The following is a 24,052-nucleotide window of genomic DNA, read 5'->3' as shown; positions in this document are numbered from 1 at the left end:
ATGAAGAGGAGCTGCAGACTGACATCTAAGCAGATAAAAGTTAACAGATGGTCTTTAGTTCATGTCACTGACTTTACACATTTCTCAAATTACAAACGAGCAGGTTCGATCTAATATCCGACTCTTCCCTGAAAAGCGATTAATTTATATCCATCCATTCCTAGGGTTTTCTTGTACAGGACTCGTAATAAAAGCACAGATTAGGCCAACAGAGCAGATTAAGATGACCGACAGTTTATGACATTCCCTGGATTCTGGCGCCCTCTAGTGGCCACAGTCTGGAGTGTATGTACGCTGCTCAAGAAATTAACAGGATCTGGTTATTTTTCTTTTTGTGTGTGTAATTCTGGAGTTAAACTGTTCACAGCATCTGTGCCTTAAACTTTATTTGTCATTAAAGCAAACTGATGGCTTTTTTTTCAAAAACTGAGAAGTAAATGGGGATTTTTACACAGATCTATAACTTTCTTAAATCTTGTTTGTGTGAGTTTTATGAGCTGGAACTCCAATTTATGTAAAAAAAATAAACACTAAAAATCAACGAAACCGTGAGTCCTGACTGTATTCTGTCAAAGTTGATATGTTTTAATGTGAGTGAATCCGCAGTATTCTAACGTCTTCCTGTCATTTCTGCGTTCTGGACTTGCTGAGATCCGTTGGTTCCGGAGGACTGTTGGAGCTTAAACCTGGGCTCAGTCGGTCCTTTAACATCCTGAATCTGTTGGTGGACCTGAAATCAAATTGGGGGGTGGGGTTCAAACAGATGCAGAGGTGCACAGTTGATTGATCATTTCTTTATTGGACTCAGAACAGTTCTGAAGCCCCTCCCCCACAGAGACCACACAGAGGGGAGGCCTTATAAAGACTGCTCACATGATTTATTCTAGGGGGGTCTGAATCTGTTCTCTCAGGAGGGAGGGGGAAGCTGCTCGATGACATAAATAATCAGAACACAAACAAGAAACTGGGTTAAAACACAAGTAAACATGGAAATCCAGACCAGAACCAGCATGGAGCAACAGGTTCCGGTTCTGACAGGAGTGGGTCTGCAATGTGGAGCAGTCGGCTTCCTTCACGGAAGGTCGGTTATGTGATGAATTGTGGTTCTGAAGTAAACAAACTGTAAAAATCCCAGCAGAGCAGACTTGTAACCGGGCCACCTGTAGCACAAACGCAGCTGAAGGTCTGGTCTGCAGCAGACGGTGGAGGTTCTTAGCAAAGACTGGAACCGCAGAGCTCCATCAGACAACAGGAACCCTGCAGAACCTTGTCTGTGAACCTATGTCCATCTGCCTGGAGTCCAGATGGATCCGAGTGGTTCTGATATAGCTAAAAAACCCGCATGTTAAAAAAAAAGATAAAAACAGTAACGGAACTCTGTCTACATCTGCCTATGTGCATGTGTGTGTGTCTGTGTCTGTGCATGTGTGTGTAACCATCAGCCTCCTCTTCAAGTAAACGGACATAAACGCAGTGTGTTGAGTTCATGGAGATCTTCAATCTGCAGCTCTAGAGAAATAAGGATCCATGTTCACAGATCAGCAGCTCTTCAAGCAGCTGTCACAATAATACTGAGGTTCTGAAGCAGGGACGGTCCCGACAGTGCAGGGGAGCAGGACGCGGGGCCCGGTCCACCTGCAGCTGCGCTGAGGAACATCTGCTCCCACGCTGGGACGCGGCCAGCTCTGAGCTCGCCCTCTCCGTGGTGGTCACGCGCGTGCATGAGCTCTCAGCGCAGGAGCAGCTTCTGTGGGTGTCGAGTCTGTGAGGAGGGTAGCGCCCGGCTGTGTGCACGCCAGTCCCGTAGGTGTGCACGCCGGTCCGTGCACGGTCATGCGTTGGACATCTCGGCCTTGCTGAGGGCGATGGCGAGCTCCAGGTCCTCCTGCTCCTGCTGCCGCAGCCTCTTCAGGCGTTCCCGTTCGGCACGCTCGCTCTCCCGTTTGGCCCACTCCAGCTGCTGAGCCTCGTTCCCAAGCTGCAGACGACAGACCGACCAGAACCAGAACAGAACTCTTTACTGAAAACCAGCAGGGTTTTTGAATCTGCATCAATTCACAGCAACATCTGGTTCTTTGTTTCAATTAGAAGACAAGTCAAAAACAGAAAATCTAGGATGATGTCATGAAATGGGCGGCACCCACAAGGAGTGAAAGGCGGTGACTGAGAGATCAAAGAGTTTTATTTATGGGCAGAAAAAAACTCACAAGAATAACTAATATTTCATAAATAATGTGTTCTATAGTGTGTCAAAGGTAATATATGGTCATATATATGGATTTAGTTTACTATGAAAGGCTTAAAAAATCATGATATAAACCCCTATTCTTTTTTTAAATTATCCTATTTATTTTTTATTTCAATAAATATTTTAAATATTTTTTTTTGTTTCAGAACTACCAATGATTTTGATGAACTGAACTTCAGTCTCTTTTTTTCCATCTACAAAAAAACACTTAATACTTTTACTTTGAAAATAGAGCTTTCACCAACATTTTACTTTGAAAATTATTTTACTTCCTGCAATACTATCAAATTCAGTTTGTTTGGTTTCAGGTATGTTAAAATCCAGGCAGGTTTTCCAGAAAACCCTGTCTTATCTGCTGCTGATTCCCTGGATCAGGTGTGTAAGGAGCTTCAATAGCAGGTTGGTTAAAACATGTAGAAAAACGGCCCTCGAGGCCTGGATTTGGACACCCTTAGGTACTTAAAATCCAACATTATTGTGCATTATAAAGAGATAATTAAATAGCCTGAGGTGTATTTTTTTACTACACTTGATTAGATTTATAAAGATTGGGAATCAGTGTCTTCGAACGTGGCAAATATTCATGTTTGTATTTTTGGGAACATATAGCAAATATTCCAGTATCTTCACTGCATTTCAGAACACGAGTGATTTGAGTCCTCAGTGTCTGCTTAGCAGTCCCTACAGATCTTTCTGCGCACATACTTTTAGAGTTTTTTGCTCCTGAAATATGTTTTGGGCTGAAAATGATGGGAAATCTCAGTTTCACTCAAGAACTTTAGCATCTGAACTGCTGACCTGATCCTCACAGTTGAGAAGTTCCAATCTCATGAGATGCTGAAATGTCCTGAAATGTCTCATTTCCAACATGTTGCTAAGAACGTGTAAATGCTTTTGATGTCTTACCTTCACTTTGTCAGGTCCTGTCCAGTTTGGGTGGTGGTGGAGGGACAGAACAGATAAATCAGAATAAGTAGTCAGTTTGTTTACTTCATTTTAGCTGATCAACACCATATTTTTATCTGACATCAATAGCCCAGAAGGTTCCCTTAGGACAGACACTGAGATCCCCAAAAACACAGAACAATCCTGTAAAATGAGCGGATGCCAAACTCATAAAGAGACGTACTCGATGCTGATGACGGGGTGAAGGGGTCTTTTCCACTGAAGGGGTCCACTGGGCCCTTCTTACTCATGAACGGGTCAATGACTTCTGAGCTGAACGGCTGAAAGGGGTCGCCCGGTTTGGAGGACTCCACCAGGCCGACGGGGGTCGTCTTACCTGAGGACACCACAGGAAGTGTCCACAACCATAAGATACAACTCAGACTAACAGACACTAAAACAATATCAGAAATCTGAAAAGAAGCCTTTTAGGTAGCTGGAAAAAAATGAAAAAAACTACATTTTCATAATAAAACATGTTGAATCAAAGGTGTTGCAATAACATTTCACAGATATAGGTTGATGCACAATGGAGCACAATGGAGGACAGACATGACTTTAAGATGTCAGGAAATCTCAGTTAATTAGCCAGGAAGTGACTCAGCAGAGTTTGTGGTGAAATTCCTAAATGTTTCTGTTGTGCTGCTTTAAAGATGGTGCAGCATGTTTTTGTGAAGAGCAGTAGCCAGCAAGGCCAAGTGGGCCCCATATGGTTTAAAAGTGGGCAGAAAGTGACAATCACAAGATATGCTCACCGCTGGGGGGTTTGGGTCTTGGGGGGACACTCTTCTTGGGAGGCAGAGCTGGCATGTCGCTCCTCCTGCTGAAGGGGTCGTCCACAAACGCCGACTTCAAAGAGCAGAGAGAAGTGTGAAAGGAGACATGATGAGGAGCTAAATAACTGCAGATTCCTGTTCGCACTGCCAAATGTCATGATGCTCTGTAGCTTTGTCTACATGGATTCAGGTCTGCAGAGATCGGAGCGTTTTTCTCCATGACTTGTGATGTTCACATGTAGCTGAAGATAAGAATTGTGTTCTCCTGAACAACGAGGAACACACACACAGCAAGAAAATCAAGGATCTGGAGTGTGGACAGACACCTCCTCTACCATTGAACGTATATGAGAACTGGCCTGCTTGACCCCTCCCCCTGCATTCCAAACAGGAAGTACTTCCTGGTTCCAAGAAGCTAAATTACCATAGACTTCTATAGAGAAATAATCAACTATTAGTCATTCTTGCTCTGATTCATTTTTTAACATGTTCATTCAAATATTTTTTTATCTTAATTACAAGTTATTTCAGTTATAAACAGACTAATCACATGCCTTAGGTAGGGGTGTGGCCTTTCAAAAAGCTCACTCCTGACTGGTGAGAGAGGTTACCATAGAAAAAATGACTCGGACTGACTCGGAGCGATCACTGTTTACTGACGACATCTGGTTCCAACATGGCGATGTCTGTATCAAGAAAAAATGGCGACTGAATTGACTTAATTTTGGAGGAGCATGAAGTCATTTATTATCTATGGATGATGTCACACCCACTCGGTCCAGTTCTCTTATACAGTTAATAGTAAAGATTGAGCAAAGATAGCGCTCCTTCAAACACACAAACATTTTTAAACAAACGGAAATGGCTCCACTTTTGCTCCAAGCTTGTAAAAGTCACACCTAGAGATGGCATCACTGTCACAAAACACAAAGACAGATCCCTTAAAAGGAAGAGTATCATTAAAGAGGCTGGTGACTCCTGTGTTAAAAACTTTAAAGACAAATGTATTTACAGGCTGGTGTCAAAAGTGATCAGTTTTGATTTGAGTCGAGCTCATTACGTTATTAGGCGTTTCTTTAATTGACAGATGGATCCAACAAAACTTAACTTTGGTCCAACAGAACAACATTTCTCCAGTCAATCAATACTCCTCAGAATATACTGTGATGTCAAACATCACAGGTGTGTTTGGACACCTTACATGCATTTGTTTGTGTGTGTGTAAGCACACCTTCTGGTAATCTGGTAACCAGCCGGCCCGTCCTTCAAAGGGGTCCCTTGGCTTGGACATGTGGCTGAAGTCTGCAAACCCAGCAGAGCTGTTGGTGCTGAACGAGCCGCTCCCAAATGGATCCAGTGTTTGGAACACGTCTGGGGACAGGAAAAGGACGAGACTGAATCTCACCCTTCAACTTTGCTTAATTGAAAACACTCTGAATGCATCTTTAACCATTCACGATCACGCTCAAATCTACAGATTATTCTAAAACCTTAATGTACAATTTTGTGGGGGTCACGCTCTAAAAATAATCCACAATAGTTGAAATCCAGTAATTAGGATTACAGATGTTTTAAGGCTGTAAAACTCCTCACTTCACCCTTGATCCACTTTTCTCAGAATGGAACATTTCCACACTTTTCTCTCTTGTTTACATTTTCAAAGTTTAAACCTTCGTAGAAAAATAAATCCAGGATCAGAGAATGAAAACAAAGATCTGATCACGAACGAAGATTTATGTAAATGTGGAAAACTGAACTCATTCTGTACAGGAGGCACGGCATTTGACTGACAAGGTCAACAGCCAATCAGGACACAGAACACAACGTCTTGTACAAAAAAAATCAACGAGACAGCAAAAGGTGAATCCTAATAATGAGGAAACTCTATTTAACTTAACTAACTTGGTGTACATTGCTTTATTTTTATGTAAAAACTAATTAAAAAGCATGTTTAATGAACAAAACCAGAACCTACCAGGCCCTCTGGACCTCTGGTGGCTGGAAGAAAACGGGTCAGCAGCTGTGAGGTGGGTGGTTTGCTGAAGGGGAACAGAAACAAATGATGGTTAATGTCACGTCTAGTGGGGGGGGCATGCAAGCTCACCTGTGCACACCTGCCAAAAATCAGACAAGAACTCTGGAAGTCTTTTCAGAACCAATCCAGTCAGTTTTCTACCTTTGTGGGTCATGAATACACACCGACCTTGGAGGGTAAGGTGGCACTTTTGCTGAAGGGGTCCGGCGTGGAGAAAGGGTCAATCTTTGTGGTTTTCTTGAAGAAGTCTTCGGATGAAGCCTTGAAGGGATCAGGATCTTTAAACGGGTCTCCTCCAAATGGATCTGCAGTGAGAGCAGCTTTGGTTACAGATGGTTCTGCTCACAGCTCAGGTCTGCCTGCTCTCCTCCTGCTGTAAACTTGTCCTGAGCTTAGGGCCCTTTGACCACAGGGAGGAGAATGAACTAGTGAGTTACAGTGCAGAGGAACCTTCACCATGAGCCCAACTTTCAACAGGTGAGCATACTCACACAGAACTGTATCAGACGAAGAACGCCATATTTACACTGGTCTGTCTGCGGTGTGTCCCCCTCCGTGGGGAGACTGTCTCACAACTGAAAGCTAGCTTACAGTATATCATATTCGTTGCATCTCCAGTCTGTCCACCCTCCCTGCTGGCTTCAAGGAGTGGTTTAACCTGTCCCCCCCTGTCGAGTAGCTCATTCCGCTCTCGGCTGTCCTCAATAAGTCCATGTAAAACCCATGTTTTGTGTCATAAATGATATTGCGTTTTAGTTTTAGTACTTCCAAAATTAGACTCTTGTCATCCATGGCAAAAATGGACGACAGAGGTTAACATATGTGACCGTTACACCTTAAAATTAAAGTAACGTTTTATTTTAAAAGGACAAAAGAGGTTTTTGTTGTAAATTACCCTGGCTATTTGCCACAAAATCGGGGTGTCGACTGACTGGAAATAGAACTCCTGCTTTAAAGGGTAACCAAACAGGGAAGTTGGAGGTTGACTCCTCCCACAACCACAACCGAAATGTGAAAATCCAGTCAGAGGGGTGGGAACAGGACTGTTATCATTACTGGAGCTGCAGATCATGACGTGAGACTTCTGAAATGATGCAGGACTTAAATGGTTTGACCAATCAAGAAATTCAAATGTAATACCTGTAGGGGGCAGCACGCAGACAGCTTTTGACTGTCTTTGCAAGAATTAAACAAGTTTATTTCAATTTGTCAGAAATTTGGCAATGACCAACAGACCCAAAGCCCCATTTATAGAGGTCAACGGACAAAAAAAAGTTTACGGTTTGGTTACCCTTTAAAGCGTATATTGTGAGTGTTAGACACAGACATGATGGAAACAATGTAAACATCCCGACTGATTAATAAACGTAAAAATGTTTTGAATCAATGCAGTGAAGACGCACTGCAGACGCACCAGTGCAAATCAGGCTTTATTGAGGTGCAGGACCATTGACTGTATATATAGAACTGGACTGAGCAAGAAAATGACTTGCTTCTGGTTCCAACCAAATGAATTCAATTCAGTTACCTATTTTCCGCAATATGTCCGTCGCCATGTAGGAACCAGACGTCCTAAGCAAGCAGTGATTGGTCCATTTCAGTCTTAGTCTACATTTTTATGGCATCCACTCTTTCCAATCAGTTGTGAGTATGTTAGAAGGCCACGCCCCTTCCACTTGAAAGCAGGCATTTGACATCTGATTGGCATCTGATTGGCTGGTTTATAACTTGAATAACTTGCTCTACAGCAAAAATATCATGAGAACAAGATTACGATTAGCAAGGACGTGTTACAAAGATGTCGCAGATCAAGAATGATTATTTTGACAAATAGAATGACGGAGTAATAGCTCTTTATCTCCCTATAGAAGTCAATGGGATTTCAGCTTTTGGAATCAGCAGATACTTCCTTCAGTCCAGTTCTCATATACAGTCAATGAGCAGGACTGACAGGCATCAGATATGAACCTGAACCTCACACAGCGCGTTGGCTTCAGGGAAATACCTGCAGACGAGGACGGCTGCTTTGCAAAAGGATCATTTTGAAATGGGTCCCCTAAAAGAGAGGAATGGGGAGGGGGCAGTCAACAAACAAGAAGCAGAGAGAGATCAAAGCTACGGGGGAGAAAAGATGCAGAGTGCAGAGCAGAAACACGCAGGTGGGAGGAGGGAACAGAAAAACAAAATCCCTAAAGGACGGCAGCAGCAAGACACGTGCGAGGGGGTGGGTGACCTTTGAAGGGATCGGTTTTGAAGGGGTCCTCAGAGTGGAAGGGGTCCTGGAGCTCCTGAGGTTGGCTGCTGAACGGAGGCTTCACTTTAAATGGATCCTCCTGCAGAACAGAAGCAGAGACCGTCAGTGACCAGCTGCTACTCTTTCTAGTGTGTCAGAACTCTGGCTGAGCCCCCTGACCTGTGGCAGCCTCCCCAGCGCTGGGAAGCCCCCGGTGTCTCTGTCGGTGAAGGCCTCGCTCATGTCGGCCAGGTTGGTCATGCTGCCTCCGTGAGCCCCGTTCAGACTGCTGCTGTACTGCTCGATGCTCCTCGTCACCTCCTGCTGGCTGTCCTGGATCTGAGCCAGTTTGCTGCGGGCCTGCAGGACACATCTCAGCATTTATTTCACTGTGACCTTCTCTTCTACACCCCCCATGTCCATCAATTCACTTGATCGAGGAGGAGGATGAGTGCTCGGCACCAACAAAACCTGATCAGGCAATAAGGCTCTGATGAGAAGTGGCGCCCCCTGCTGACAGCACACTCTGAGCCTGCGTCTCACCTGGTTGATCTCATCCTGCGTGGCCTTCAGGGACTTGATGATGGTTTCTAGCTGGATCTTGCCGGCAGCCAGGCTCTGCTCCAGCTGGCTCTCCTCCTGCTGCAGGCGGTTCAGGTCGGTCTTGGCCCGGCTCAGTTCCTCCTCCTGGCTCAGCAGGTCTGACTCCTGGCAGTGGATCTGGCTCTGCAGGGTGGAGATCTGCAGGAGAACACGGATGGGTGTGAGGGTGGCTCCACACAGAGCTGCTGTCCTGATTCAAACAGAGGTTCAGGGCACTGAAAACCTCTTCCACCTCCAGGTTCTCAGACCAAACAGATCATTCTGAAAGCTCTGCAGGCCTGAAGCAGTGACGACAAGGAGAAACTGATTCTAAATAACCTGAAACTACACCACCTCCCTCTCTGTCCTCACCATCTGAGACTCCTCCTGGCATTTCATGCGCACTTCATTCAGCATGTCCTCAAGTTTGTGCTTCTGCTGGTCCATCTCATCCAGGCGGTCCTGGGCATCCTGTTTCTGCGCCTCCAGCTCCTGCAGAGTGACCGTCTCTCGGTCCAGGTCGTTCTGCATCTCCTGCAGGAACCTCTCCAGAGTCAGAACCGAGCTGAGCGGTGTGGGTCCAGCCGCAGTCCTGCGCTGCCTCACCTGAACCTCTGCGCTCTTCTGTCTGATGGCCTCCTCCGTCTCCCTGATGTCCTGCTCCAGAGTGTACTTCTCCCTGACACACACATGCACACACACAGACAAAGGAACCATCAAAGTGTGGAACAGGAGCGAGGGGTTTCAGAGAACTGCAGATCTCTGGATTTAAAAATAAACCAAACAGTGAGCAGATTGAAGTCCAGAACTGCAAACCCAAACCAGGTCTAAAACCCGCAAACTTTTATGACCCGTCACAACAGCAGAAGCTACAACCAAAGCAGACCAGTAGATGGTCTTCAGAAACACACAAGCATAGCAGGTGAGTCTGCTGAGAACAAGAAGTTCAGGCAGTTTTTCCCAGAAGAGAAGCAGGTTTTCAAGTTTGATTGGTCCAAAATACAGATTTTTTATTTTATTTTAAATTTTACATTGTAAAGACCAAATGCAGTAAGACAATCATAGAAAGATAAGTGCTTCTGCCTAAACACATCACATCTGTAGTTCGCTTCCTGGATCTGTCCTACTTCTCTTTGATAAATCCCTCTGAGGGAAATGACCTGGAAGTGTTTCCTATGATAAGGAAGAAGGTTCTGAGCTTCCTTTATTGTTTCTTTATTTAGAGGAAACTATGTGTACAATCTCTTGATTCTTATTGGCTAAATTATGTTATCAGTTGTTGTAAACCTGTGGCAACAACTTGTGGCTACTTCAGAGCCTTAAGAGAAAAAAACGAGACAATTAGATGAATTTATCTCTGTGATCAAAACCATAGTGCTTTGTCCTTCTGAATAAGATAACTACTTGTGTTATTTTCTTGTTCAAATAATTTAAATTACAAGTTTACAAAAAACATTTAATAGGGAAACATCCGTCAACCTAGATTTAATGTTGAAAAAGTTTTTTTTTTTTTTTTCCAGACAGACTTTTTCTTTACTTTTTATTTCTGGTCTTAAAATATGAAATTCACAGTGATAATTATGGTCAATTCTATCCATTTCTGTTCTACGTGAAGAAATGAAAAGTATCCCATGTCATGTTATTATAAGGCAGACTGGTTGGCCTTCACACACTTTCCGCTCATTAAATCTGGCCCCTCTTGACATAATGTTTGGACTCCCCTGGGAAAGACTATAATCCTTTGAAGTCTAAACATTGAAGTGAGGTGATAATTTATGGTTTGTGATTAAAGCAGATAATATCAAAGACGTGCAGACAATACTTGTAAATGTGTTTCTGCTGTAAATTCCTGCTTTTCATCCATTAGTGGATGAACTTTCAGAATGAATTGTTGCAAAAATTGCAGAACTGAAGAGTTTTTTTTTTTACTTTTTTCATGCAAACACTCAAGTTTTTGTCGTCCAGGATTAGATGTTTATGTCATGTTCTGCTTCCTCTCTGCCTCCAATCAAGTTCAATACACTCATTTTCCTGTCTTTATATTCAGCTCACTCTGTGAGCACACAGAGTCCACCCAAACCCACAGAGATTACCTGAGAAAGCTCCACTGGGTGAAGGCAAGAGTGCTGCAGCATGCAGGACAAAGGAGCAACAGAAACTGGTAAAGGACATGCATTAAAAAAAGGATGGGTGGATGGATGATAGATGGCCAAACTGATGGAAGGATGTACTAATGAATAGAGTGAGAAATTAAGTTTACGCTGAGTAGTATCAATGTGGTCTTAAAGTCAGAATGGGGGCTCGAGTTTATCTTTTCTGCGCTGGCTGCTGTCCTCAGTACAGACACAAAGCTGATTGTCAGAAATGTTGATGATGATGATGAAGATGCTACGGCTGGTTACCTTTGAAGTTGAGAAATTTCCTGGCTGATGTCATCCAGCTCCTTGATGCCAGTGAACTCCCCTGAACCCACGGAGCTGGAGCTGTCCTGCAGAGCACAGATGGGGTCAGATCATTAGGGACATGTTGTGAGAAACCGTCTGTTGGACACTTCCTGTTGTGGACACTCCTGCAGAACACTTGTTTGTTTTGTTTTAAAGGTTTTTCCTTCTGTCACTCCTTTTGGTACACTTCCTGTGGAACCAGGAAGCAAATGTCAGGAAGCAAATGTCGTCATTTGCTTTGTTGAATGAGTGTGTCCTGGATCATGCTACTTTCCTGCATTGTCAGAGTGAAGATCTCACAGAGATCTGGGAGGATCCAAGATGGCAGAGTGAGTAAACCTTTGTTCTAATGGTGTTAACCTTTAAGGCAAAAACCCAGACTTGAAGACGTAATCTTCTTAGCTTCAGGTTTCAAGGTGAATTTTATACGAAAGTCAAATCTAATTTTTGTCCAGGTGAACTAGATAAGTGAATATTGCTGAATCACAAGTATAATGTGGAGTTACCAAGATGTTACAACACTGAGGTTAAAGAAGATGGAAGGTGAAGAATGCATTTCAAAGGAGCAAAAACATTAACTGCAACTAAAGAATCTTGAAGAAGGTAAGGAGACAAAGACAGCTTTACTGCTCTGACCTTTCTTCAAGCAGTACAAGTCCTTTCTTTGAAAATAGACTGGGAAACATGCAGAGAAAGAATTGAAACCAATTCATGGGATGCAGAAAAACAAGGAGGGCATCACAAGCGAACTTGTTATAAAAGACAAAGGAACCTGAGGTTGACTGATCGTTGGGAAAAAGAGGGAAAGAACACAAGACGATGGTAGTGGGATACTTACCAGAGTGGCACTAGAGTCTGTTGAAAAACCCAGACCTAGTTGACACAGTTCAGAGCACTGAATGAAAAGACACTTCTGCTATCCGCGGGTTCCCAGGTCTGCTATCAATACAGTTCAGGATGGGAACAGTCCAAGATAAGGTCTGGAAAGATTCTCCTCAAGATCCGGTTCAAAGAAGGTTGTTTGAAACATCTGAAGTCATGAGCTAAACTGTAAATGTTGGTTCAATGGGCAAGACAAGTAAAAGAGCATTCATGAATAAACTGATCAGCGATCAAAGATTTTAAAATTTTTTTAACATGGCCTCCAATCTTTTCAGGTACCTTTGAGGTTACCGTCTTGTTCATCTCACTCTGAATCTCTGTGCTTCCATTTTCCAAATCCAGTGGGCTCCTGACCACGAATGAGCATCCAGGCCATACGGGCCTCTGGTCCAACATATAGCAGATCAAGGTAGAAGCAGGTGCGATCTTCTCGACAGAAGCTATGTGGTCATTTTTGGAACTCCTACTCAGCTTGACGTGAATGAACTTCAACTCTGAATGAAGTTGGTTTCTGGTTCAGATGTCTTTGTAACCCTTTCTTTATGGTCTCTGGGATTTCTCTGAAGTTCACAGTAAAAATGACCATTGACTGTTTCTACTCGATGAGATTGAATCTGATTTGGAGAAGGGTGGGGTCACCAAACTGACCAATCCAACAAGAGGACACAGACAAAAGGTGAAGACAGGAGAGGTGAAGAATGGAGGAGCAGGATAGCAGGCGAGCCCCCCCAGAGAGGAGTAAATGTGGGTCACACTCCAGGAAAGATTCTGATAAAGAATATCAGCAACAATGAAGAGGGGTGGCTGGATCTTCAGTAGTTTCTGAAGTGAAAACCGTCCATGCTCCAGGGTACCTACCCACTGCTGAAACAGTGTCGCCTGGGTGGGCCATCAGCAGCACAAAGGTTCAGATACAAAACAAGAGCAGTGAGAGCTGACCCCCACAGCACCTTCGAGGGCTGGGGGGTCAGCCGGAGCTCAAAACAACAGCACACCATCTCAGTGTCCAGCTGAGGAAGGGTACTCACCCTCCTCATCTCCGACAAGGCTGCCACGTCTGATCCCACCGGAGTCACAAACCCGGACACAGCCTGTAGAACAAACCATAGAAAAATGAGACGAGCGGTAGCATTTAGTAGTCCTCATCAAAGGAGAGGGACCTGGCTGCAGACAAGATGGCGCCTGACATCATCGACTGGAAACGGAAATTTTAGTTTACCCTAGTCCAAAAACGTTGAGAAATTTTAACATTTTGCTAAAATACAGTTAAGATAAAGTTTTCTTCTATCTCTATGGGGAGGACTTCCAGTTTTGTTCGAGAACTTGGTTCTGGATATCGATGTGTAAAGTCAGGAACTCACAAAGGAGGGAGACAAAAATGTTTGATCTTTTAACAGTGGAGAGGACAGAGCAGCATGCTGTCAACTGAAGTGATGTTTTATTCATTCATTCATTTTCTTGTCCGCTTCTTCCCTTTCGGGGTCGCGGGGGTGCCGGAGCCTATCCCGGCCACTGATGGGCGAAGGTGGGGGTGATTTATGTAAAGTTAATCCAATTTTCAATAATCACCCCAAAGTTCTGTGGGACGTTCCCTAAGGATACAAAGATAACGGATCAGCTGTACTACTCAAAAGTTTAAAGTAAAAAATCAGGACTTCTTCCTGTGAGACCAAAGATGAGTCGCGTCCTGGTCCAAAACCAGGTCAGCTGAGTCCAGCATGTGAACTTAGTGACCTTTGACCCTGATGCAGACCTTTGACCTCCAGAGTTTGGGTCATTTCTAAGTTATTAGAAATATCCGTGTGTGCATGATCATATACCTATTTGTGACTTACAGGGACAGGGGTGGCTCTCTCGGAGGGGGGGATCATGTCGGCACTCAAAGCTTGTGGGGGGTCGATGCCCTTGCTGACTTTTTGCTGGATGAGATGCATGGCGAGGGAGAACTGCTCCCGGGTCAGTTTACCGATCTGCCTGGTGTCAGCCAGAGCCCTGCAGAGAAGAGAAACCCAGTTCAACGCTTCACAGTCCACTTCTTCTACTCTGTCCTGAGTTTTGTCTAATCCTTTCAGAACCAATTCAAACATCTGAGCCTAAAGTACCTTTAGAACTTTCAGAACCAATACATTTCTGAACCTCCTAGACCTTTAAAAATTTCAGAACCAACAAACTTTAGAACCCCCAGAACCTTTAGAACTTTCAGAACCAATACACTTCTGAATCACCTGGACCTTTAGAACTTTCCGAACCAACAAACTTCTGAACCACCTGGACCTTTAGAATTTTCCGAACCAATAAACTTCTGAACCATGTGGACCTTTAGAACATTTAGAATCTTGAAAACTGGACCTTCATCAGAACCTTCTGGACTTTTAGAGCTTCCAGGACTTTTAGAACCAGGCCTCTGTTGATGTTTTGGAAAAGTACCATGCAGCTTCAGACTTACCAGATGTGGGCCAGGACATTCTGGGAGAGTCCAGACTGCATGAAGATGTCCTTCACCTCCTGTCCGCTCACAAACCCGTCCAGATCTGTGTCTGTTTTCAGGAAGATGTCGTCATAGCGACCACGCTCTGACACCGGAACCACCCAGTTGAGGGAATGCTGGGACAGACACATGCATTGTTGTCCAGGTGAGAGCTTCAGGGTCAGCTGGACTAACAGAGATCTGCATTCACTGAGCCGTAAGCGTGAGCCTCACCTGTCCCGACTTCAGGGTGTGTTTAGGCGACAGGCTGCCAGCGCTGTTGAGAGAGGTCATGCTGCCATGGGAGGGGGTGGAGCGTAGCGAGTCCTTGGGAGGTGGGGGGCTTGCGGGCAGACCGGGGACAGAGCACAGGCTTTTCTTCCTTTTGGAGGGAGGGACAAGGGAGGGGGGGAGGACTGCAGGGACGGGCTCCTTCTCCAAGGCCCGGTACACCAAGTGCATGGCCTGTGGAGGAGCAAGAGGTCGATGATAAGATGCCCCCCGAACACCCCCACCCCCACCAAAACTCACCACAGCAAACTCATCTCTGTCCAGGTGTCCGTCCTTGTCTATGTCACTCAGGTCCCACACCTGCAGACACAGAGGGACTGCTGTGATTGCAGTCTGCAAGGGCTTCAGGATGGCGGCAGAGACCCGTCATCACAGCAAAAAAAAGGAACTGTGCAATCAAAAAATAAAAAATAAAATAAAAAAGCCACAACAGAAGTCCATCTGCGGTGCATCTCCATGCTCTGCGTGGGAAGTTGACCTCACCACCGTCAGTTTTTATCGACTGCAGTCTCTCCTGTCCGTCCCTCCTCCTTGGCTCCCCTGCTATCCCCCTGTCTTCAACATCCAAAACTTTAGCAATCAGGCCCCATGTGCCCTCCTTCTCCACAGATACCTTGTTCTTCTGTGTCATAAATTATGCTGCGTTTTTGTACTTTCAAAATTAAAATGTTGTTTTCCATGGTAAAAATGGACACTGTATTATCTGTGATGTTATTGTGTGTAATTATGTGGCCACATCACAGTAAGTATAAAAAAATGTATTCATTTGTTTTGAAAGCACAATGGAAATTTTTATATTTAAACCTGGACCTGTTTTCTGTTTATCCAACTTTTTACCATGAAATTGATGCATTGACGAAATGAAAATAGAACTCCTGCATAAAGTTTGAATTATGTTGTGAAGGAACAGACCTCAGACACAGACATAATGGAGGAAATGTAAACATTCTGAGTGATTAATGTTCTATTTTTTAGTGTCAAAGCAGTGAAACAGAGATGCATAGCAGATGCACCACAGACAGACCAGTGGAAATCAGGCTGTGTTCACTGTCACTGATATTTTATCACCAGTAAGCCACTTCCGGTGCAGCAGCAAAAACAATTCCCCATTATTTTTTTTTTGTATTTTTTTTTTTCTTTCTTGCAGCAGTGTTTCTTTTTATGTGTATCTCCTCTTTATTTGCAACAGTGTTTTTTTATTTATTTGCAGCAATGTTTGTTTTTTATTTGCAGTGATGTTTCTTTTGTTTGTCGCATTTCTTGTTATTTGAAGCAAAGTTTATTTTTCTTGCAGCAGTGCTTGTTTGTTTTTTCCTGCATTTATTTAATTGCAGCAGCATTTCTTGTTATTTGCATCATTTTTTTATTTGCGGCAGTATTTGGCTTTTTTTGCTGCAGTCTTCCTTTTTATTTGCAGCAGTGTTTTTTTTTTTTTGTGCACGGTTTCTTTTTATTTGCAGCATTATTTATTTGCAGCTGCAGCGTTTGTTATTTGCAGCATGTTTTTTTTTTTTGTTTGTTTGTTTGTTTGTTTTGCTCCAGCAGCATCTCTTTTATTTGCAGGAGTGATTCTTGTTATTTGCACAATTTCTTTTTATTTGGAGAGATTATTTTTTGTTTGCACAGGTACTTTTTTGGCGGGTCTTGGCCACTGTACTTTGGAGACACTATGTGACTTCAGGAAAACAAACAGAGGGAGGGGCCAACTGAAAAGAGTACCTTCCCCAGGACATCTAGAGGCAGCTTGGAGTTGATGAGGACTGGCCGGACCTTCTCCCCCGACAGCAGCCCCCCCGTTGGAACCAAACTCTCAAAAATCCCATCAAACTTGCTCTTTTCTTCGGGCTGTGGAAGACAGGACCATAAAGGAAGAAGTTACTTAGAGCCCCCCTTCATAATTAGAAGCATGAAACTCCTGAGTGGACTGAAACCTACCCTGACCGCCCAGTGGTCTGAAGGAGTGCTGCTCAGAGACGGACTGCTCGTGTCCTTCTGAAATCACAAACGTTTGATCCCCACAAACAGTCAGAACTGAGATCACTCCACAACACCAAGTGAAGCTGAGAGAGAAAAAGCTTTCTGATGAGATCAAGAGAATGTAAAGGGCTTGGCAGGACTCACAAACTTGGGAGGGGGGACGCTGATATTGAGGCTGGACAGGCTGACCTCATGGCAGTTCTGAGCGCACGCCACGAGCCGAAGCGCCACGAAGAAACCCTAAGGGGCAGAAGATACTCTCAAAGACCTGAAGAACCTTGATGAACATTCATCCACAATGCTTAGAGATTTTGGGGGACTTGATGCAACCTGATAAGTTCAGTAAACTTTGGTTCCTTTTTTTAAGACAAAAATAAAAAGGAGTCCTTGTACACGTATCCCAGATACTAGCTGTGGGTATCTGAGGGTGGTGCATGATCAGAGGGTAAGTGGTCTAAACGGAAATATTCAGAATATATTTGTTTTGTTTGCATCATCAGCACATTTAAGATGATAAACTACAGACTATCAAGGAAACAACAGAGACATCCTGGAGGTCTGCCTTGACAAAACATGCCTTCTAGAAATAAGTTAAAAATTCTTAAAATTTGAAAATAATTCTTTAAAGAAGCAAAAAAAAAAATCCACCAGTGTGGTAAGGAATTGGTCTTACCAAGAATTTTTATTTTAAGAAAAATATCCTAGTAAATTCTTAGACATACTTTCTTTTATTTTTATTTTTATGGAGCCATTAAAACAGATACAGAGTTAACACAAATTTGAAATGATCCACAATTCCAGACTCCAGTTTTTTTTTTATAAAGGAAACAAAAATAAAAAACAGCAATGAGGATAAGTGCAAAGGGATATAAGTCTATATTTGTGTACATTGCTGTAACAAACAAAGATATAAGACAGAAGAAACCAACATAAGAAACAAAAAAAATAAGGAGGTGGGGGGTACACAGATGATCCAACCCACCTTACCCTCCCTTCCTTTCTTAAACAAAATTATTTTCCTATTGAAATGTTGTTTACTTCAGGGGTCGGCACAGCAAATTTTAGTCATCCAGCTGCTACTATTTTGCCATTGAAAAACTTAGTTTATATTTCTTGCAAGACAGAAAATAAGATTTTTTTTCTTTAAACAAAAGTTTTATACTTTCCTAAGAATCGGCCCTAAAGACCTGCTGTCATGAAACCAGCTGACTCGAAGAGAAACAAAGAACTAACATCAAGTAAAAGCTTTTCAGTTTTTGTTCACATTTTGTTCTAAAGGAAGTCATTTCCACATATTATTACACTAGTTCTTTGTCACTGAAATCAAAATAAAAAAACTCAAAACACTTAGCAGAAAAATACCTATTATTGAGCTGTAAATCAGTCAATTTGAAGTAATTCTATCAAACGGCTCATTTGTTTTGACTTATTTTCCTCTTTTTGAACACTTGCGTGGAATTCCTTGTTATTAAACAATGATATCTTATAAGTTAAATTTACTGGCTTAATGAACAGATAATTTGACTAATTTCTGGTGATTTTCATCTTAAAATGAATGTTCTTTTCTATTTTAGGTCATCTCTTTTCAATGTAGAATGATCTACAAAGGTCACATTTGTAATTAATAGACTGAAAGATGGATCTAGATGTTCTGGTGTTAGCCGGTTATGGACCAGGACATCATCACAACGTAAATCTCAACGGTAACTAGATCAGACTAATCTAATCTGTGTTTGTGCATCTGAGTCTGAGCTAATTTATAATGACTACACAGGAACAGTGGATTAATCCCCATGGTAAATGATTGAGTAGAATGAATGTCTTTGCTAGAAGGAAACAAAAGGAAATGGCTCATTTCTGGATACAGAGTTGAAATGATCCTGCTGTTCGGATCGGTGATCTCACCACTTCAATCCTGATTACCTGTTTGTCCAAGTAGCCTTTCCCATCCGGATCAGCTAAATCCCAGATCTGCCGAGCCAAAGAAATACAGGACAACTTTGAAACAGGAGCTGGATTCAGCAAAGAAGAGTCTAAATCAAATCTTTGGTAACACCAACACCTGTGGGCGGAGTCTCAGTCTGACACTCACCTTTCCCAGAGTCACATCAGCAAGTCCAGACTTCTTTAGGAACAGGGCTGCCTCTGTGGGCCCCACTCTCCCCAAGTTCCCTGGATCCACCTGAAGCAAACAGTAGGTTCTCATGACAGGTCAACAACACACGGTGCTCATGTGTGCACAGGCGTGACTGCCGGCCTCTTACCTGTCTGTAGAAGCTCTCATAAATAGGGTTCCCGCTCGATAACTGCAGAGGAAGGAGAAAAACAGACTTCTCAACATGTTCTGGACCATGAGGCTGGACCAAGCCTCAAACCAACCTTCTTAAATTTGTAGCAAACAAAAAAGGAAAAAAAAGTTTCCGTTTCTCAAACGGACCGGTGAAATCTTGTTCCAGAATGAAGCAAATTCCTGTCAGCTCCCATTAAAAAAGGCTGATTTTACACCACAAATTTACCTTTGTACAATCCTTTTTTGTTTGTTTATTGAATTTATAAATGAAATGTTTACATGTTATTGCAGCTCAAATTAGAATACCCATGGATCTAAAACAAGTCAATTAATTTTGCGGTCCCACCATGATTTTGTGATGTTACGATTGCACCAATTCTGCACATTTTTCTCTGCACTATACCTCACTCCATTTGGCCCAAAGGCTCTCATTTTAAACAAATGTTAGTCTTGTTGCCAGCATGCTTATTGTAAAAAATAATAATAACAATAAGCACAACATCAGGTGTATATGTTACTTTTAAAAACGCACATGAATAATAGCACTTACACGTGACCCCTCTGACCAACCCTCTGCCTTAGGTATTCTGGGTAACCATAACACACATTTTACCAGTCAAAGTGATCACATTTAGAGGCTCAAACATTTCGTCTAACAATCCCATACATCACAATGTCAGCGACAGTCTCTCAGTTCCCCAGTGACAGCAAAAGATGGTCCACAACAGTTCCAAATATTATTTTTGAAAGCTGTGGGTAATGTGTGTTTGTCTGAGAGCTGAACTCACTACAAGAAGACAGACATAAAGACAAGTATCAGCACACAGGCTGAAGGAAGAACTGGAGCATGAACACAAAACGGCTTCACTTCACACACAGTTTATAAGAACAGAAGAACAATCTCCGGGTTTGTGTTGATTTTCATTCTGCTTATCTTTATGAATGAACAGGAATTAGAGGAATTTCTCAAACCAGACTTTCACTTTTGACCTCAACTTCTGTTTACCAAACTTTGAAACACAGTGACTCTCATTCAGTCTTTTTTTGGTCAGTAAAATCTCATTCAGTTAAAATCTAATCTTAATTGGTCAAAGTCAAAACTCACCTATCAGGGCTTTAGAGCAGCAGATTTGTTCACACGCTGCCTAAAAACTCAGTAGTACTTAAGTCCCACCAGTGCGCCCAGCTTTAAATGCTATAAAACAGTCTTGTTTTAGTTTAACTGACATGTATTAATCCCATATCATGGTTGGAACCAGTCAGTTTAGCTTGGGCCTGTGTTTAACTGTGGCCTCTGTGGTTGTTATAAAGACTGTGGGAAGACGACAGCTAAAAGTAAAGCATGTTTGACTGATTTCAATATATTTTTAGTTGAACCTCTAAAAAAAACACACATTTATGTGATAATTATGTGATGTTGCTTCTACCTTTCAGCAGTAGCAAATGCACAAAAAACAAATGGGAATTGTAAAACTGTCTGACTTTATCAGTGCAATGCAGATCAAATGTGGCTGCACCTGATTTTAGTCTTAGTGAACCTACAGAAAACAGCTGGTGCACCAGTGCAATAGTGAAATAAATTAAGAGCTCTGCTCTAGACAAACTTCATTCAGTTACAGTAACATCTCACTCACAGTCAAATGCCTCCATAAAAGTCATTATCTCACAGTTAAATCTCATTCAGTCCAATTCTATTTACTTTTTATGACGGTCAAATCTCATTCAATGTCTGTTAAATCTCCTTCGCTCCAAATTTCTTTATCTCACGGTCAAATCTCCTTTACTGACAAACAAATCTCATTCACTGCCAGTTTCCATCCTATTTAAATGTTTTTATCTGACAGTCAAATCTAAAAATCAAATCCTACTTCCTCACAATAAATCTCATTCTCTCACAGTCAAGTCTCATTTACTGTCAGACAAATCTCACCTGCTCACAAAAAAGGAAATTAGCTTATAATAAACTCTCATTCACTCCTGTTCCAATTTCTTTATCTGCCAGTCAAATCTCAATTACTGATAATTTAATGTCACGGGCTGCAATTGTTACTATTATTATTTTTAATCGGACACATAAATTTAATTTAATGTCAGTTTAACCTCATTTACTGCTAGTCAAATTTCATTATCTGACATTTATCTAATTCCCTGACAGTCAAATCTCACTCGCTCGCAACAAAATCTCATTCCATCATAGTCCAATCTCATATTTCTTTATTTGACTATTACATTTCATTCACATTTAGTTTAATCTCAATTACTGCTTTTCAAATTTCTGTATCGAACGATAAAATTCAAATTTCTTAGCATGACAATAAAATTCAATTAACTGACAGTCAAATCTCATTCACCTTAAATCAAATTTCACTCACTGTCAATCAATCAAATCTCATTCAATGCTACTGAATTAAATAATTAAATCTCAATTACTGCTGTCAAAATGTATTTTTATAATAAACCTCGCTCACTGTCATTTCAATCTCAGTTATTTACATTTCTTTGTCTGACAGTCAACTCTAATTCATTCTCTTTCACTCATATTCAAATACCTGTATCTGAAAATGAAATCTCTTTTATTGACAGTAAAATCTCTCACTGTCAATCAATCTCATTCCATTTCTGTTTAATCTCATCTAATGCAACAGATTTCTTTATCTGGCTATAAAATCTCCTTCACTGACAGTCAGACCACATTTACTGTCATTTATCTCACTCCCACCCGGTCAAGTTTCTTTATCTGACAGTCAAATCTCGCTCCGTCAGCATAAATCTCGTCTCCTCATGGTCAGATCTCATTCGCTCCTTGAATTCTCGTTCGTCCACGGTGAGATCTCATTGGTCAGTGAAATATTATTTGGTGTTACACTGAAGTGTCACTGGCTGGATCTAAAAATATCTCTCCTTCATTTTTCTTTCAGAAACCTCAGTATTGAAGCATCTTCCCCTTAACCCCCGGACATTCCCGAACTGTCTCCAGAGACGGAACCAACCAGGTTCCGACTGTTGGCTGGTCCTTTGACCCGCACCCCACCATCTTCATCATCACCCCCACGAACGCTCTTCGCCTTCAGCTAACGGAGCTAAGCCTGTTAGCCCACTGTTGCGTGCGTGCGTTAGGAGGGGTCTCCGGTTCCGGTTCCGTTTGCAGAATCGATTTCACAATCAGAATTTTCTTCTGAATAATCCGCTCACATCAACATGTCGGGGAAATCGCTGCTCGGCAGTAGCTGCTAACGGTACCAGCAGGCCCAATTCGACCCGCGAGCGCCCGCCCGCGCAGAGCGGCGGTGCGGGTCAGCGCTCACTGAACCCGACCGACACCAGCAAAACGCCGCGTCACACCTGAAGAACGCGAGCTCGGGGAGGTCGAAGGTGAAGAGCCGCATCTTTACCTGGGTCAGAGATGTGAGCGCTGCCATCTTCCCTGTTGCTGCGGGAACGCGCTCCGCCTCCCTCTGTACCGCTGCGCCCCCTGCTGGACGGCGCTGGGAGAGCCGCTGCAGGGCGCTGTCATCCCGATAATGGAGCATTACTTAACCGTTTATGACTAGAGATTATGCATTTAAGAAAAAAAAAACATACAGTTTACACCAATGCATTCAAACCAATGAAGTGGAAATATTACATGAATAAAATTGAAGTCTTGCTGAAGGAGGTTTTTAGAACAGCTTGATGACATAGAACATCAATCTGAAAGTCACACATGCATGACCTCATTTTATCTGCAGCGTTCTAAAACAATATGTTCCTGGTTTCAAATATGTTGCAGAGATAAAAGAAGACTGTTCTAGAAACTTTCTTTTTGCTTAAGTAAGAAGTTTCCATCCAGTGTGATCTTGTTATAAAGTGAAGCTCTAAGGACGAACTTCTGAATTCTTAAACGTCTTTATCTGAGCTAAGAAAATAACATTTGAAATCATCCATGTTTTGAAAAATATTAAGACATTCTTGAAGTCTTCTAAACTGTAAAGCATATCCTGCTTGAATAAATAATAGATGAATGCCAACAACATAAAAATTGTTTAAAAAACCTAAATAATGTTATCTAACAGAAACTTGCTTGAACATAACAAGATTGGAAAAGCACAGGCCCTGTAACACTGCTTCTTTATATGTAGTGGCTATTTTTTTATCTGTAACATAATTTTTTTCAGATGATGTTTCTGTGAAATCATTTTTTAAATTTTCAACATGGTTTCTTTTAATTGCTGTTTTTTATGTGTGATATGATTGATTTTTATTTGCAAAATTATTTTTTTTATTTGCAAAATTGTTTCTTTTATTTGAAGTGTTTTTTTTTATCTGATATCATGTTTTTGTAACATTGTTTCTTTTATTTGTAGTGTTTCATTTTACCTGTGAAATTTATTTTTATTTGCAACATTTTTTCTTTTATTTGCAAAATTGTTTCTTTTATTTTCAGTGTTTTATCTGTGAAATGTATTCTTATTTGCAACATTATTTTCTTTTATTTGAAGTTTTTCCTTTTTCTGTTACATCATTTATTTGTATTTATAACAGTGCTTCTTTTTTGCTGTGTTTCATTTTAATTGTGACTAAATTTCACTGACTCTGCTGTGTGAGGTAGACTCATTATTTATATTTGAACTCTGGAAACTTTTAGAAAAATATGACAAAACATTCAGAACACACACTGATGAAACTTGTGTTTCTGGTGTTTTCAAACACGTTTTTGTGGCAATATTTGATGGTGGAGCACATATATTAAGAAAATTAACCACAGTAATTGCATTTCTGAGTATTTTTTTATTCAAATGATTATAAATCAGGAGCAGACACAGAATGTTATTTATAAAAGAATGTTTTATGAAAGAAAATCCACTGAGCGGGTCACAAGCTCCCTGCTCTGCTCCATTCTGAT

At 42.0% G+C, this 24,052-nt stretch overlaps 1 protein-coding gene across 2 annotated transcripts; it reads right to left on the bottom strand.

Moving 5' to 3' along the window:
* Window positions 1-778: 778 nt before the first annotated feature.
* eps15l1a (epidermal growth factor receptor pathway substrate 15-like 1a) lies at window positions 779-22,722 on the bottom strand. Of its 2 annotated transcripts, XM_024258695.2 has the most exons (26): window positions 22,563-22,722; window positions 19,145-19,186; window positions 18,973-19,062; window positions 18,804-18,851; window positions 17,025-17,120; window positions 16,839-16,895; window positions 16,623-16,748; window positions 15,144-15,203; window positions 14,847-15,077; window positions 14,592-14,749; window positions 13,981-14,137; window positions 13,174-13,236; window positions 11,222-11,307; window positions 9,426-9,498; window positions 9,192-9,353; window positions 8,781-8,978; window positions 8,418-8,597; window positions 8,238-8,337; window positions 8,010-8,060; window positions 6,173-6,309; window positions 5,945-6,008; window positions 5,201-5,340; window positions 3,949-4,042; window positions 3,378-3,530; window positions 3,155-3,171; window positions 779-1,978 (listed from the first exon to the last, which is right to left on the bottom strand). In XM_024258695.2, the coding sequence occupies exons 1-26, from the start codon at window positions 22,698-22,700 to the stop codon at window positions 1,832-1,834; spliced, it is 2,868 nt and encodes a 955-aa protein (XP_024114463.2). In that variant the 5' UTR covers window positions 22,701-22,722; the 3' UTR covers window positions 779-1,831. The 2 variants fall into 2 exon arrangements, with proteins under 2 accessions (XP_024114463.2, XP_024114464.2); XM_024258696.2 differs by lacking the exon at window positions 8,010-8,060 and having other exon boundaries at window positions 22,563-22,719.
* Between the last annotated feature and the right edge of the window lie 1,330 nt (window positions 22,723-24,052).

The sequence above is a fragment of the Oryzias melastigma genome, linkage group LG4 (genome assembly GCF_002922805.2).
Source record: "Oryzias melastigma strain HK-1 linkage group LG4, ASM292280v2, whole genome shotgun sequence".
NCBI classification, from domain to species: Eukaryota; Metazoa; Chordata; class Actinopteri; order Beloniformes; family Adrianichthyidae; genus Oryzias; species Oryzias melastigma.
The sequence above is the reverse complement of the archived record's forward strand: the minus strand, read 5'-3'. Positions and strand labels throughout refer to the sequence as shown.

Bases quoted from the DNA above. Each gene is read 5' to 3' on its own strand.
- eps15l1a (XM_024258695.2), bottom strand. From the start codon at position 22,700: ATGCTCCATTATCGGGATGACAGCGCCCTGCAGCGGCTCTCCCAGCGC. The intron at 6,009-6,172 runs GTCGGTGTGTAT...GTTCCCCTTCAG, and splicing joins GTGCCACCTTACCCTCCAAG to CAAACCACCCACCTCACAGC. The intron at 3,531-3,948 runs GTGAGCATATCT...TGGTGTCCTCAG, and splicing joins AAGACCCAAACCCCCCAGCG to GTAAGACGACCCCCGTCGGC.